Consider the following 16769-nt stretch of genomic DNA (forward strand, 5'->3'; position numbering starts at 1 on the left):
GTACCATGAACAAATTACAAATACCTGCCCTGACTCACTGCTGGGAGGCAACGGCAAACCAACAATCATAACCCTTGCCCAGGAACTGCTTAGGCAGCCCCGATTGCTCTAGAGTCTAGATTATGGTACATTGATGATGATGATGATGATGACTAGGATAATGATGGTGATGATGACTTGGATGATGATAATGATGACCAGGATGATAATGATGACTAGGATGATAATGATGACTAGGATGATTGCTAGGATGATGATGACTGACTAGGATGATGATGACTGACTCGGATGATGATGACTGACTCGGATGATGATGACTGACTCGGATGATGATGACTGACTCGGATGATGATGACTGACTAGGATGATGATGATGGCTCGGATGATAATGATGAGAAGGATAATGATGGTGATGACTCGGATGATAATGATGACTAGGATGATGATAATGATGATGATTAGGATGATGATAATGATTAGGATGATTATGATGACTCGGATGATTATGATGACTCGGATGATTATGATGACTCGGATGATTATGATGACTCGGATGATTATGATGACTCGGATGATGATGATGATGATGATGATTTTTACGAGGATCATTATAATGTTGACTAGGATGATGATAATGATTAACTTGTTGTTTCACTACCTTCCCAGCAAACACAGACATTGGCCCAATGTTAGCCCAATGTCAGTAGCAACATTGCAGAAACGTTGTGTACGGATGTTGGCCCAACGTAATTCTGTCCATCGGGCCAATATTGGCAGAACGTTAGTGGCCGACAGTGAGCCAAAGTCTCCCCGACGGTGGCCCAAAGTCTCCCCGACGGTGGCCGAAAGTCTCCCCGACGGTGGCCCAAAGTCTCCCCGACGGTGGCCGAAAGTCTCCCCGACGGTGGCCCAAAGTCTCCCCGACGGTGGCCCAAAGTCTCCCCGACGGTGGCCCAAAGTCTCCCCGACGGTGGCCCAAAGTCTCCCCGACGGTGGCCCAAAGTCTTCCCGACGGCGACCCAGAGTCTCCCCGACGGCGGCGCAGACTCCCCGACGGCGGCGCAGTCTCTCCGACGGCGGCGCAGTCTCCCCGACGGCAGCGCAGGGTCTCCCCGACGGCGGCGCAGGGTCTCCCCGACGGCGGCGCAAGGTCTCCCCGACGGCGGCGCAGGGTCTCCCCGACGGCGGCGCAAGGTCTCCCCGACGGCGACGCAAGGTCTCCCCGACGGCGGCGCAAAATCTCCCCGACGGCGGCGCAAAGTCTCCCCGACGGCGGCGCAAAGTCTCCCCGACGGCGGCGCAAAGTCTCCCCGACGGCGGCGCAAAGTCTCCACGACGGCGGCGCAAAGTCTCCCCGACGGTGGCGCAAAGTCTCCCTGACGGCGGCCCAAAGTCTCCGCGACGGCGGCCCAACGTCTCCCCGACGACGGCCCAATGTCTCCCCATGTTGGACCAACGTTGTCTACCAACGTTGGGCCAACGTAAATTGACCGGTGTGCCAACGTTGGCAAAAGGTTGGTGGCCGACAGTGGGCCAACACCCTTCAATAACTAATATTTTGGACAATTCCATCTTCAACAAAATGCACGTGATGGACGTTCTAGTAATGTAGGCCACCGTGTGCAAGTATTCTGGACTTAAAGAATACTTGTAGAATATTTCATCATTTTTGTAAAATTACCGTATGAGTTTCGACATTCTAGTTGTAGATTGTCTACCTCTGTAATTATTGCTGATCTCTATATGAATATTTTGAATGCCATAATGACTTACAATCGCTTATAACGTGTTTTGTGTTGTAACAGAGGAGTGACCTGGAAAACACAATTAAAGCGGCAGAACAACGAGCGGAACTAGCAGTGAAGGAAAAGAAGGCGACGATCGCTTCATTGGAACAGAAACTTTCCATCGCAAAATCAGAGATGTCCAAAAACGCCAATAACTACCAAGACCTCATGAAAGTTAAGACTTCGCTCGAAAGCAACATTTCCTCTTACAAAAAGTTGCTTCTGGACCCCAAAATACTCCCCAACAAGGTATGGTGTGGATAATTCGTGTAATATCGACATATCTATCGTACATTGATTTTTCACTTGAGGAGCGATATATTTTCCATTACAGAAATTTGGAGCAATCTTTTTACATGGCAAAATGGACGATTGTTGAAAAGAAAAAAAACGACAAATAGGATCAATATTACAAATGAAATGTGAATAGTTTATTATGAATAATTATGCACTAATTATAATTGTAGGAGAGAGAATAAGAATCCATAGTGATGATTATAAGATAATGTGCAAAAATCAAAGGGAGAGAGAGAGCTACAGCGACGATCGGAAGAGCACATACCTCCGCCAGGGTGAACATTTTGTTTGTATTCCACCGATAGGCCGGATCTGGATTTGGACCTGAACTAAGATCTAATTGGCGTGTTCTTGTCACCTACACAACTCTTCCACCAAGTTTTATCATAACTCGTTCATAAAGTTTTGAGATATTGTGATATATATCCCTATCTTAATGGTGAAGAATCACTTGAAACATTATTGGATCCAGATCCGGAGCCGCATCCCAAAATCGAATCGATTCTTTCTTGCCACATACCCAACCTGTCCACCAAATTTTGGCCGAATCCGTCCACAACTTTTTGAGATATCCTGATCACAGACAGGGGTGGAAACATAACCTCCACCCACCTTTGGTGGCAGAGGTAAAAAGATGGAGGTTCAGTACTGATCTTCCACGGCTAACACTCCAGACCTCTCTCACAAGTGTAGATATCCTATTATAGCTGGATCACACTGACTCCATGAGTTTTAGATGTCACAAAAATATTAACAATCACCATTTGATTTCTTAGCTGACATCCATATGTGGTTTGATGACAGATCATTGGAAAGGCACTAATTAATGTTTATCGTGACAGGCTGACAACGAAGGACCAACATCCTAATTCAGAAGTTTGGAAAGGGATTGGTTTCATGGAGAATCTTTTTTCTGCTTCAGTTTTTCAGTGGACTGGTAAATGTAACGATTCTTGCTCTCAACTTCTTTACAACCTATTTCTGTATAATTACACATAAAGTGTGCAATTTTGATAAAACCGGTAAATTATCTTGGATTAAACAAACCAGGCCATAGGAAATCCAAGGATATTTAAAAGTAACAAACTTCATTGGTTATGTGCTACAAATAAAGTTGTGTACTTGTTCATGTGTCGACTGAAACTTGCGTATGTTGTTATTGTTTTTATTTGTGCACATTCACATATTCTGTCGACATCTTCAACCATTCACATGTGGACTAAAAATCTCGTGGTACATTTTAAAATGAGTAGGTCATTTGATGCCGATGTTCCTGCCATTTGATGCCAATGTTCTTGCCATTGGATGCCAATGTTCTTGCCATTGGATGCCAATGTTCTTGCCATTTGATGCCAATGTTCCTGCCACTTGATGCCAATGTTCCTGCCATTTGATGCCAATGTTCCTGCCATTTGATGCCAATGTTCCTGCCATTTGATGCCAATGTTCCTGCCATTTGATGCCAATGTTCCTGCTATTTGATGCCAATGTTCCTGCCATTTGATGCCAATGTTCCTGCCATTTGATGCCAATGTTCCTGCCATTTGATGCCAATGTTCCTGCCATTTGATGCCAATGTTCCTGCCATTTGAAGCCAATGTTCCTGCCATTTGATGCCAATTTTCCTGACATTTGATGCCAATGTTCCTGACATTTGATGCCAATGTTCCTGACATTTGATGCCAATGTTCCTGACATTTGATGCCAGTGTTCCTGCAATGATCACTTTTCATTTTACAAATAATTGTCTTGCCTTGCCTGCCACTACAAAAGCAATGGAAATCACCCAGAGCATCCCTTTTTGTACGCAAAATGTCGGTGATGTAGGAGACAGGACTGGGGCAGCAAGACAACACGTGTACACAACAAACAAGGAAATGAAAGAGCAGAAAGAGAAGAGAGGGTGGGCTGAGTGAGTTAACGGGGATATAAATAGCGTCGGTTGGGACACAAGATAACCTAAGGTGGTGGTGTACTGCGAAGTTGAAGCTCTGGGTGGAAGAGTGGTAATGCACTGACTAATAAAGGTATTTCTCCAAGGAGGAAAGAGAGAAATAAAGCAGTGGGATGAACAGTCATCCTTTTGGGTAGTTTTACAATGAGGGGGTTCATGGAAGACAGTGTGCATCTTGAAGTGATTGGGGAAAATCAGAGATGAAACAGCAGAGGGAGGAACACCTGGGGAATTGCAGCAGAAGACCCTCCTGTCAATAATAATACACATGCAGGTGGGGTAACTAATCTGGGGCCAGGACCTAATAGAGCCCTCTTAATTATTCCTTCAATTTTTTGTTTCATCTAATGATTGTTTGTGATCATAAAACACCAGGGGAAGCTTTATTTTGTGTCTTCCTCCAAGCCACTCGGGGCGATTCCCGGCATGCCATTGCCATGGGGAGTAGCACCCACCCTCGTAAAATACACTACTGTGGGAACAATTTACATCATGATCGTCGTCATAATGACGTAAATTAACCCAGGAGTGTTGGCCACACCCCATCTGGATGAAGTGGGTTAAGAAACGAATCTGCATATCAGAATTCGTGAATAACACCCTAATTTCCCTGAAACACGGCATGTGTTTCTGACAACGACAATAGGGGAACCTCCTCCTCAATATAGGTTGTTAAAAAATTTATTTTTTTTGAAGGGGGCCAGTGAAGGCCAAAGGGAGCACTACATTTAGTATTGCCCTGGGGGCCTGGGGCCCATTCTGGCTCTTGGTGGCCCTGCGTGTGACATCAGCCTATTAGCCTCACTGGTTCCTGAAAGGATTTGAGAGGCCATTGTTCTTGTCTGTATGTCAGTAAGTAAATTTGTGGGTGTGTGCCCACAAAAAGATCTACTTCAATACAACAACAACATGCATTTTAAAGGCCATTTTCCCTGCTAGAGCGGGGGTTAGCCTTGCGGTCCCCATGACAATCTTCTCCATTTTGCCCTATTTTCTGCATCTCTCCTTGTTAACCCCCTTGCCCGCATTTCTTCTTCCACCATCTTTAGCCAAGTCTTTCTCGGTCTTCCCCGTCCTCTACTTCCTTCTACATTCATTTCCATCACTCTTCTCAACCAGTCACTTTCATCCTTCCTCAACACATGACCAAACCATCTCAACCTGTTCCTCTTCACAGCATCAATCACAGGCTCTATTCCCATCATCTTTCGCAATTCATCATTTGTCTTCCTCTCTCTCAACGATACTCCGCACATCCGTCGAACCATTCGCATTTCCACCCTTTCCAACCTTCGTTGCTGCTCTACGTTCATTACCCATGTCTCGCTCCCATAAATCATAACACTTCTCACACATGCAGCATACACCTTTCCCTTCAGCTTCAACGACACTCCCCTCATCATCAGCATGCCACTCAATTCCCGAAACTTCTTCCATGCACATCTCACTCGAGCAACCGTTGCCGAGTCTGATCCACCTTCTCCATTCAGCATGTCTCCGAGGTAGCAAAATGTTTTCACACCTTCCAGCTTCACGCCGTCTCCAAGATCCAACTCAACATTTCCTCCATCTGCAGCTCCCTCTGTGCACACCTTACATTTGAATGTAGCTGCCACACTGGTTAATGACCCTCTCAGACCACTACATTTTTGATGAACCCACTCAGCGCACATTGTACACTGAATGGAGTTCACTCCGAGTCTCCCCGACGGCGGCGTATACTTCAATTCACTCCGACCTATACTTCAATATAGGTGGTTAATTCTCAGATCTACTATAATCTATATACCACAGTGAAATTCTGACTTGTTCATTCGATGCAACGAGCCTCCATCAGGAAACGAATATAGATATGAATTAGTGAGTGAAGTAGAAACCACAGGAGTAGAAACTGCAAAGCAAAGTGAATTTTTATTGAAAGCCACAGCATGCACAACATATGGTGCTTATCATGCTAAGGTTCTCCAAAGCCCCGGCAATCCTACATCTGCGCCGTGCTGAGGGTAGTTTTATTGACTGTCAACGTCAAAGCGGAATATTGAGCGCTATCTGGCGTGAGAAAGGACTCGATGAAGGTGAGCTCTTGGGTCTTAGTAGCACCTCTTCTCATAAACCCTGGACAACCTGGAGGAAAACCGAAGTACATTTGGCCTTTTGTTACTGCTGATTGTTTATCTATGATTATTGTATTTTTACAAAACATGAAACGTTTTTTTCACTGCATTCAACTTTCATGATAAATGTGCAATTTTCGTTTTTCCTCTACCTGCTCTCCTCTCCCTCGAGGAGCTTCCTGTACGTGGCGATTTCCACGTCCAGAGCCAGCTTGACGTTCATGAGCTCCTGGTAGTCACGTACATGCCGAGCCATTTCTTGCCTCGACTGCTGGAGCTCCTTCTCCAGGCGGACGACGGCCTCCTTCCCTTCACGCACTGAGATGGAGCCACGGTCTTCGGCCTCCTTTATGGCCTGCTCGATTTGAGTGCGCTGCAAAACATTGGAGCCGGGAATTTAGTGTTCCCGCCTGTTTATCGACCACAGAATGAAGTCGATAAACTATATCAAGTGAGGTTGAGGATTTTTCCAATTTATTTATTTATTTACTTGCATTCCATGTAAATCGTGATGTATTTTTAATAGCAAGACTACTTTTTTTTTCTGAACTTGCCCCTTCCTCCTTGTGGAATATGCAGATGGTTCGTGATGTAGAGTAAAAGTAGAACCACCTTTAGAGGCCATTTTTCCCCACAGAGCAGGGGTTGGCCTTTTTGGGCACCGTGGTCCCCTTTTTGAAGCAATGTTTTATGGCCAGATGCCCTTCCTGCCGCCAACCCTGTTGGTCGCCTCTTGTGACACACAGGGAATTACCAGTGAACTGGTACTCAATTTGCCGACCTTGGAAGGATGACAGGCTGAGTCAACCCCCCTGGTGTTAATTCAGCAATCGACTGGGATTCGAACCCAGGATCCTAGGATCCCAAGCCGCACACTAACCGCTAAGCCAACACCAGGCTTGATGTCGAGTAAAAGGATATCAATAATCTACCAAAAGGATTACCTGTTTCTTTTGAACGTCCATTTCGGCCCTAATCCTCTGTATTTGCCGTGTGATTTCTGTAATTTCACTCTTGCTGGCACGCATCTCCGCGTTGTTTCTTTCTGTGGCGTCATTCAGGCTGTCCACCTGACAAGAAGAGTAAAGTGAAATGAAACGTTTTCATACAAGTTACACTGCAAATCGGAGCTTCAACATTCTATGGAATACGTAATCCCAACCTGTACTTGAAGATGCAGCAATTTGAAACTGCGCCTCTTCTTTGTTTATACACTACCGGTCAAAAGTTTTAGAACACCTCAATTTTTCCAGTTTTTATTGAAATTTAAGCAATTCAAGTCCAGTGAATAACCTGAAATGGTACAAAGGTAAGCAGTAAACTGCTCGAGGTTTAAAAAAAAAGTTTAGGTAAGCAAAAATGGGAAAATAATGTAAATTGCACAGTTATATTGTAAAAAAAAAGGCCTTCTTCAGGGAACTTTAATGGGTGAACAACTTACAGCTGTTCTGCAGCAATGTAAGTAAATTAAGCCTTGAAAGTTGATGCAAACAATTCCTCCAGGTGTCCCAACCTCTGCTGATTACTCGATTACAAACCCCCTGTCTGTATAAATTCCAAACACCAGTTTCCCAAAGACCCAAAGCCACAACAGAATCAGAAGACAAGTTTCTGAGAGTCAACAGCTTGCGTGATAGGCGGCTCACAGGACAACAGCTTCAAGCACATTTTAACACTGGTCGAAGTAAGCAAGTCTCAGTTTCAACTGTGAAGAGAAGACTTCGAGCTGCAGGTTTGACAGGTCGAGTGGCAGTAAGAAAGCCATTGCTAAGATGGCAAAATAAGAAAAAGAGGCTTGCCTGGGCCATGAAGCGCCGCCAGTGGTCTACTGAAGACTGGAAGAAGGTCTTATGGACCGACGAATCAAAATTTGAAATCTTTGGTTCATCACGCAGGGTTTTTGTATGCCATCGAGGAGGCGAAAGGATGGTTCCTCAGTGTGTGACACCAACTGCCAAACATGGAGGAGGAAGCGTGATGGTCTGGGGCTCTTTTGCTGGATCCAGAGTCGGCGACTTGCACAAAGTGACTGGCACCCTGAACCAAAAGGGCGACCACAGCATTTTGCAGCGCCATGCAATACCCTCAGGTATACGCCTAGTTGGTCAGGGGTTCATCCTACAGCAAGATAATGACCCTAAACACACCTCCAGGCTATGTCAAAACTACCTTCGAGGAAAAGAACATGACGGTAGGCTTCAAATCATGGAATGGCCAGCACAGTCTCCAGACTTAAACCCCATCGAGCTGGTTTGGGATGAACTGGACAGAACGGTGAAAGCAAAGCAACCTACAAGTGCAACACATTTGTGGGAACTTCTGCAACAGTGTTGGGAAGAACTTCCCGAACAATATTTGATTTCCATTGTGGAAAGAATGCCACGAGTGTGTTCGGCGGTTATATCTGCAAAAGGTGGCTACTTCTGCTGAGTCAAAAAATTTATTTAAATTTTGTGAAACAAAATGATTCTGTGATTTCTTTTTATCTCCAATTGTTTATTTGTTCTATGCTTAATTTCAGAGTACATTGAGACATTAAACTGCGTAAATTTCAATAAAAACTGGAAAAATCGAGGTGTTCTAAAACTTTTGACCGGTAGTGTATAGAATTTGAAGGTTAGTCTAAATGTAATATTTTGTTATAACATGATATAATGGAAACCTCTCTTTTACACATACCTTTCCCTTGAACCAACATTCGACTTCCTGTCGACTCTTGGCTGCAATGGCTTCGTACTGCCCCCGGACCTCAGCAATGAGGGTAGACAGGTCCGCATTTAGTCCCTGTGAAATGGTCACCTGCACGCCGGTGTCCTTGGCACGGTCTTGAAGCTCGCACATTTCCTGTAAAAGGATGTTTTTCATTTTGATGAATGTATCTGATCCTATGTAAATGTTGAACGATGCAGGTAGATAATCTGTCTTTAAAAAGTACTCACAGTGTCGAAGACTTCTCTCAGGAAATTGATTTCATCGAGGAGTTGAGCCACACGAGTCTCCAGCCCGATCTTTTCAAGGTATGCCGCATCGACGTCCTACCGAACAGACACTTGACTTACCATCAAGTTACAACTCTTGTACATGTAGGAGGGTCCAGGGAAGACTGGCTTATTATAAGAAGTTCAGACTACCTTCCTATAAGCTCCATACCTTCAAGTTAAAAAATTGATGTGATATCATGCACGACGTACCATCACTTTCTTTATCGTATTTTCTCTAACTAGGGCATGCCTGTACTATATATATATCTAAAATTATATCCCCCCCCCCTCTATTTACATGAAATGGTTTGGTCCATTCGCAAAGCCAAAGCGAACGGCTTGCGAGTACGGTGACAATCCCCCCCCCTCTATTTACATGAAATGGTTTGGTCCATTCGCAAAGCCAAAGCGAACGGCTTGCGAGTACGGTGACAATCCCCCCCCCTCTATTTACATGAAATGGTTTGGTCCAAAGCGAACGGCTTGCGGAGTTTGGTAAAGAAATCGCCATAGCTCGGTAACTACTTGTCCGATTAATATGAAACCTTGAAAAGGCACATCCTCAGGTCCCCAGCAATATACCTGGCAAGTTTCAAGTATATCGGACCCGTGGTTGTCGAGAAACAGCGGTCACAGACAAACGACACACAGACACACACACATACACACACACATACACACAGAGATTACTGGAATTATAGATAGATGACTTGTAAAGATGTCCAACGTGAAATTATTATGTCTATGGCCATGTGGTTCTTGCAATTTATTTTTCAGCATATTCATAAGATATGTGGGCCTTCCCTCCCCAAAACAGCATTTGTGAAATCCTGGATGAGCCTCTTTTCGTTAAGTTCGTTAATTTCACCTCTTCTGGTGAAACCGCCAAGCTCAAGACTCTCTGCTCACCTTCACTCCTTCATTCCTCTTTTCTCCCGCCTCTGGAACAAACTCCCCCACTCCCTTCAAACACACTCCTCTCTCCAGGTCTTCAAAACAGCTGTTCACCACCATCTCTTATCTTCCCCCATCCAAAACCTTGATCTTTTCTACCCCTGATAATTCAACCCAAGATCCACTTTTTTTTGAAATACCGACTTCTTTCTTACCTGGAAGTCCTAGCAGTGTCCATGTGTTTTATACCTCTCCCCCTGCCCCCCCACTCCCATGCCTCCTCCCCCCAAGCCCTCTCCCTCCCACAGATCTCCCAATGTCCCTGTTTGCTACTGTTGTACGTGTGTGCTTCCCTCTCTCTCCCCATCTTGTTGCTCCCTTTATTGTATGTTTTGTGTGTCCGTTTTTTTTTGGTGATTAATGTTAGCTCTTACACGAGCCTCGATCTTGTATACAAAAAAAAAGAAAAGAAAAAGTGTGCATTCCATGGGACTGTTTCCTTACCTTCTTTGTTGTGACAAATTCGTTCTCGGCCTTGGTACGAAGATCATATTCCTTCTCATACCTGCAGGAAGAAAACAAGATTGTTTTTATACGGTAGAATTTATTATCCACAAAATTACAATGAAATGTAAGATTGTTCAATCATTTCACCTGATGTTTGTGTGTGAAGACTGCAGGTTATCAGAAGAAAAAGGAGACCCTCCATTATGAACAAAAGTCTTATCTTCATCTCTACCTTCCCACTACTATGCAGCATAAGGCCCGAACCACAGCTCTCCTTTATCTTGGACTAGATGTTGGGCTTCTTCCACATTCATTCCAGTCTTCCATTAGATCACTATTCCCTCTTTTTTACCTCTGCCACCGAAGGTGGTTGGAGGTTATGTTTTCACACCTGTCTGTTTGTGAACAGGATATCTGAAAAAGTTGTAGACTGATTCGGACGAAACTTGTTGGAGAGGTTGGATGTGTGACGAGGACGAAATGATTCGATTTTAGTGAAGATTCGAATCCAGATCCTGATGAGACGATTTTTAAATGATTCTTCACCATTGAGTGATGGGGCTAAAACCGACATATAGCACGATATCTCAAAAAGTTATGGATGGATTTGGGCGAAACTGATATACAGGTTAGTTGTGTGACGAGGAACAGTTGATTCGATTTTGGTTCAGGTACGAATCCTGATCCGGCCTATCAGTGGATAGAAAATGTAAACTGTTCAGCCTGGTGGAGGTATGCGCTCTGCCGAGTTTTATTTCAGCCTAAAGGGGTAGTGACTGAGCATGGAAGAGAAATGGTGTGTGTGTGTGTGTGTATATATATATATATATATATATATATATATATATATATATATATATATATATATATATATATATATTTTATATATATTTTATATATATATATATATATATATATATATATATATATATATATATATATATATACATATATATATGTACAGTCACGTGAAAAAGTAAGTACACCCCATGTAAAGTTTTGACTTTTTCAACATATTTCAACATACAGCTATTTGATCTTCATTTCAACAATATTGATAGATAAAGGTGATATAATATAACAAATATCATGAAACATTTACATTTTGTAGTCCAATGTAAAATTTAATAATCATAAATGCAAATTTCGCATGTGGAAAAAGTAAGTACACCCCTACATTTATCACTACTTCAAATACCTAAAATTTGAATCAGGTGCACCAGCTCAGGTGCAAATGATTAGAACATCGTTAGAGAGGATCTTGGAGGAACCTGTCTTATTTAAACCTCAGACATTTAGTTTGGTTTGCTCTTTGTTGTTGACGTGTGCGGCGTCACCATGCCTAGATCAAAAGAGCTCTCTGAGGCCTTCAGAAAGAAGGTTATAGATGCCTACGAGTCTGGGAAGGGATTAAAAAAGATCTCCAAACAATTTGAAATCAATCATTCGACTGTGCGGAAGATCATCTACAAGTGGAGAAGATGCCAAACAACTGCCAACTTGGTCAGGCCAGGCCGCCCCAGCAAGTTCAGTCTGAGAGCAGACCGCAAGATGCTGAAAGAAGTCTCTAAGAGCCCCAGAATGTCATCTCGGGACCTACAGGTAGCTCTTGCCACTGTTGATGTCAAAGTGCACGAGTCTACCATTAGAAAGAGGCTGCACAAATTTGATCTACATGGGAGGTGTGCCGGGAGGAAACCTTTGCTGTCCAGAAAGAACATCAGGGCAAGACTAAAGTTTGCCTATGAACACCAAGGCAAAGACCAGCACTTCTGCAACAATGTGCTCTCGGCAGATGAGTCAAAGGTAGAGCTATTTGGCCACAGTACCAGAAGACATGTTTGGCGAAAACCAAAGACAGCATTTGACCACAAGAACCTGATACCCACTGTAAAGCATGGTGGTGGAAATATTATGGTTTGGGGCAGCTTTGCTGCATCAGGGCCTGGGCAGCTCACCATCATAGAATCCACTATGAATTTTTCATTGTACCAGAGGGTGCTTCAGGATAATGTGAGGCCATCTGTCGGAAAGTTGAAGCTCAACCGAAGGTGGACCTTGCAACCTGACAATGACCCTAAACATACCAGTAAATCCACCAAGGAATGGCTGAAAAGAAAGAAATGGAGGGTTCTGGAAAGGCCAAGTCAAAGCCCGGATCTAAATCCCATTGAGATGTTGTGGGGGGATTTGAAACGAGCTGTGCATGCAAGAAACCCCTCAAACATTGCACAGCTGAAAGAATTCTGCATGGAGGAGAGGGCAAAAATTTCTCCCAGTCGATGTCAGAGACTGGTAGATAGTTATAAGAAACGCCTACTTGAGGTTGTTTGTGCCAAAGGGGGCAATACCACCTATTGGAGCCAAGGGTGTACTTACTTTTTCCACATGCGAAATTTGCATTTATGTTTATTTAAATTTTACAATGGACTACAAAATGTAAATGTTTCATGATATTTGTTATATTATATCACCTTTATCTTTCAATATTGTTGAAATGAAGATCAAATAGCAGTATGTTGAAATATGTTGAAAAAGTCAAAACTTTACATGGGGTGTACTTACTTTTTCACATGACTGTATATATTATATATATTATATATATATATATATACACCTGTAACTATAAAATATATATCTATACTAGTCAGGTTCACTATGTTTTTTCGTTCAAAATTTTGGTAGATTAGCAAAACTATACATTTTTGGAATATTCAGAGCATGAGGAATCCAAAAATTAATGTTTACATTTGCGTAGACACCTTTGCGAAAATGACACTCAGGACAGTGATGAAGATCTGTAAAAGCATATTCCTGAATGGTATAGACCTCGTAGATCCTGTGTAAAGGACTTATAATTCAATCTGATACTACCTATAACTTCCTATAACAACCTATAACTTCAAAGGACTTGCAATATCATGTATTATGTAATACAGTTATATCACAAATGTAAAGACAATGGTTTTCAATTACCTTTGTTTGTTGCTTTTCTATAATCCTGAGCACTATTTTGAGGCCTTTATTGGATTCCTTGACCCAGAAAACATAGGATTAGCATATTTAATTAAGTCTCTAGGTTGACTAGAAGCCGAGATCGCGCAAAATATGTATTTTATGGCGGCCATATTCAAAATCCAAAATGGCGGCCATGCAGGTGTCTGTGCAAATGCCAACATTGATTTTCAGATTCTCCATGCTCTGATGATTCCAAAAATATACAGGTTTGCTAATCCCAAAATTTTGAAAGAAATTATATTTGTTAACATAGTGAACCTGACTATACCTATAAAAGGCAAAAATCTCTCTCTTTCTCTCTCTCTCTCTCTCTCTCTCTCTTTGTATTTGTTATATGTACAGCCACATCTTTTAAGTTACAAACTCCAAACTTGGGGTACAACTTTGTGTGAGGGTAACAAAGGCGATGTGGCAGTGGCCTCACGTGGGGGTGTGTGTGGGTGGGGGGTATAAATTGTCTATGTAAATGTATACCGTTTAGCACCACCTCGTGGTGGTGGAAGAGGTTATTACAATCTCGTTTTCTACCTGGAAAACGCTGAGGTTAAAGCACTCTTTGCACGGATAAATTTCTCCTTCTTCCCTTCTCCCCCAAAAACGGTGGGGTCTGTCAAAGCCCTCCCAAAAGATATATATGTATGTTAACTGGAAACACATCAATTTCAGCATTATTGCCAAATGATAAATGTACATGTAAAGTACCGCTTTACTGCTACCTTAGTTGTTCCGACTCACTTGACTTTAAGTTCATCGACCACTGCCATCATCTGCTGCAACTCCGACTCCAGTTTTGGTTTGTCTCCAGTTATACAGTCCAGCTTCTTGCGCAGACTGCGAATGAAAGCCTCGAACATGGCGCCAACGTTGGTGTCTGAGCCACTTGTCTGGAAGTGGTTGTTCTGTGCCTGCAGAATCTTGTTTCGCTGCTCAAGAAAGCGAACCTGGCAAAGTTGAGTCGATAATTATAATTCAGGTACTGTGTCTGCATTGAGATTAGACTCTAAAATAAATGTTAACTCTTGGTTTCAGAGAAGGGAAGAAAATAAAAATCCCCAAAAGTTTTTGGGTATTACCAGAATTACAAATTAATGCAAGGATGTGTTTGATATATCTGAACCGAATTGAGAGAGGTATGTTGACCTCCATGAGAAAAATGACAAGTTTTGGGCATTAGTCCTTGTTAAAAGTAACAGGTAATAATTGATATGTCTTACCCTCTCGATGAAGGATGCAAAACGATCGTTGAGCACTTTGAGGGCATCCTTCTCTTGGTTCCGCAATGCCTGGGCATTCTTGTCAATCTCAACGAAGGGGAGATTGCACGTCGAGTCGAGCGTGATTTTGGGGATAGACACTGTCGGTGCAGCACAGGGTTGCGGAAAGTTGAGACGACAGGTTGCGGCGGCAGGTGGGCGAATGTTGCAGCTTCTGGTCGACATAGTGGCTTCAGTTAGAGGTCCTCGGAAATAAATCAGCCTCAAAACGTTCCTTGGAAAGAAATAATGTGCTCTCTCTTGCATGTCAAGCACTTTTTATACTCTGTAGAAGAATCAGCAAGGGCATGCCATGCCCATTGTGAAATTGCTCAATCACAATTCTTACTGAAGAAAATTCTTCCCTGGATGGATAATAAGAACACAATCAATCCACAGTTTTTCCAACTTTAACTAGAAAAAAACGAGCAATTATAAGTATCCAAACAAGAGTTTTCAACAAATTTCATGCCTTTGTCGGATGATTCAGCAGAGCTTTGTAAACTTTAATACAGCACAATTCGACTTTGTCAAGACGGGTAAGATGAAAATCACTCGCAAATCACTCTGAAGTCATGGAAAAGTGCCCTTTAAAGAGGACTTGATTCATATAATTAAACGTGTAATCATTCACTATGAAGTTTGTTTTTGTGTAATCACTCTGAAGTCATTTCAGAATAAACTTTCATTCCATACGCAACAACATTGTGTGTCGTTGGTTGTTATCTCCATATGTGGGTTTCAGAAGGTTGAGCCGAGTCCTCCCAAGTATCCACCTCTGTTCCAGTAAGGGATCATGATTCATGGAACAGTTTGTGAAGTTTTCTTTTTATCAAAGTTTTGTTCCGAGGGTTCTTTTGAGGATCATCACTGAGCCTCAGACAGTTTCAAACTGCAGTTTGTTTGTTGTAATATTCCCAGGGATGGTTTTTAAGATCTCTGTAAGGTTCTTTTTTAATCATTCCCGTTGCTCCAATTTAATCAATGGTACAATTTCGGCGCTCTTCAGATTCCAGAATCTTTTCACTTCATTTTTGAGGTCTGGGTATTTGGTCATTTTCTTGATTTCTGCGTTTTTTATGTCAAAATCGCTGAGTACTGACACCTCAATTAGCAATGCCTTATTTTCTTTTTTGTACCTCAGTACTATATCCGGTCCAATGCTTTGTTTTCTATGTTCACGCTTGATGGGATCATTGGGTCATACTGTGAGTAGTACTTCCTTCTTTTCAGTGATTGCTTTTGATTTATGTTTCCACGAGTTTTCTGGAACTGGAATATTGAGACGTTTGCACTTGTGTCAGTGGATTACATTTATGCGCGTACGGAGCATGTAGAGAGTGTGTGTGTGTGTGTGTGTGTGTGTGTGTGTGTGTGTGTGTGTGTGTGTGTGTGTGTGTGTGTGTGCGTGCGTGCGTGCGCACTAGTGACCAAAGGTGCATTCTAAACTCTGGCATATGTATATACAGGGTGAAACAGAATTAAACGACAAGGTATTTTTAATATGTCGTAAGGGTCACATTAATAGCTAAAGTTTTTTTTATATTGAAGTTTCTCTATAATTTGTGTTCAAATGAAAAGTTGTTATATTATTTTCTACCCAATATTGAGCCAGTTTTATGTCATTCTGATGTCAAATAAAAAGGTTACAACATAATAAAAATATATAGTCCTTTCTCTTTCACCCTGTGTATATGTGAATATATGTATATGTATATGTGCCTTCAGTAAGTATTCACACCCCATGACTTTTTTCACATTTTGTTGTGTTACAGATTGAATTTAAAATGGATTATATTGAGATTTTGTTCGTCACCGATCGACGCATAATCTACTATATAAGAGAGCTGTTGGTCTGTCTGTCTGTCTGTCTGTGTCGCCATTTTTCTCAGAGATGGCTGAACGGATCTTCGTCAAACTTTCAGAGGTTCATCAGTGAGTGCCTGTGAGTTTTAGGAAGAAAA

The 16769-nt window shown here is 42.4% G+C and overlaps 2 protein-coding genes across 2 annotated transcripts in view; one reads left to right on the forward strand and one right to left on the reverse strand.

The window, feature by feature from the left end:
• Positions 1-3224, forward strand: part of LOC137416364 (keratin, type II cytoskeletal 7-like) — a 5587-nt gene extending 2363 nt beyond the window's left edge. Inside the window, exons 4-5 of the mRNA XM_068101910.2 lie at positions 1806-2036; positions 2927-3224. Coding sequence (XP_067958011.1) covers positions 1806-2036; positions 2927-2953 — 258 coding nt within the window. The 3' untranslated portion in view covers positions 2954-3224. The remainder of the gene's footprint in view (positions 1-1805; positions 2037-2926) is intronic.
• Positions 2980-15125, reverse strand: LOC137416373 (keratin, type II cytoskeletal cochleal-like). The gene is made up of 9 exons (XM_068101924.2): positions 14767-15125; positions 14288-14493; positions 10532-10592; positions 9092-9187; positions 8832-8996; positions 7097-7222; positions 6305-6525; positions 3406-3920; positions 2980-3065 (listed from the first exon to the last, which is right to left on the reverse strand). The coding sequence occupies exons 1-9, from the start codon at positions 15070-15072 to the stop codon at positions 2980-2982; spliced, it is 1782 nt and encodes a 593-aa protein (XP_067958025.2). The 5' UTR covers positions 15073-15125.
• Between the last annotated feature and the right edge of the window lie 1644 nt (positions 15126-16769).

This window comes from Myxine glutinosa, chromosome 1 (assembly GCF_964187855.1).
Source record: "Myxine glutinosa chromosome 1, kmMyxGlut1.1, whole genome shotgun sequence".
Classification (NCBI taxonomy): Eukaryota; Metazoa; Chordata; class Myxini; order Myxiniformes; family Myxinidae; genus Myxine; species Myxine glutinosa.

Coding starts and splice junctions, on each gene's coding strand:
- LOC137416373 (XM_068101924.2), bottom strand. CDS start 15,072: ATGCAAGAGAGAGCACATTATTTCTTTCCAAGGAACGTTTTGAGGCTG. Junction 9,188..10,531: donor AATTTGTCACAACAAAGAAG/GTAAGGAAACAG, acceptor TCTGTTCGGTAG/GACGTCGATGCGGCATACCT. Junction 7,223..8,831: donor AATGTTGGTTCAAGGGAAAG/GTATGTGTAAAA, acceptor TCTTCTTGTCAG/GTGGACAGCCTGAATGACGC.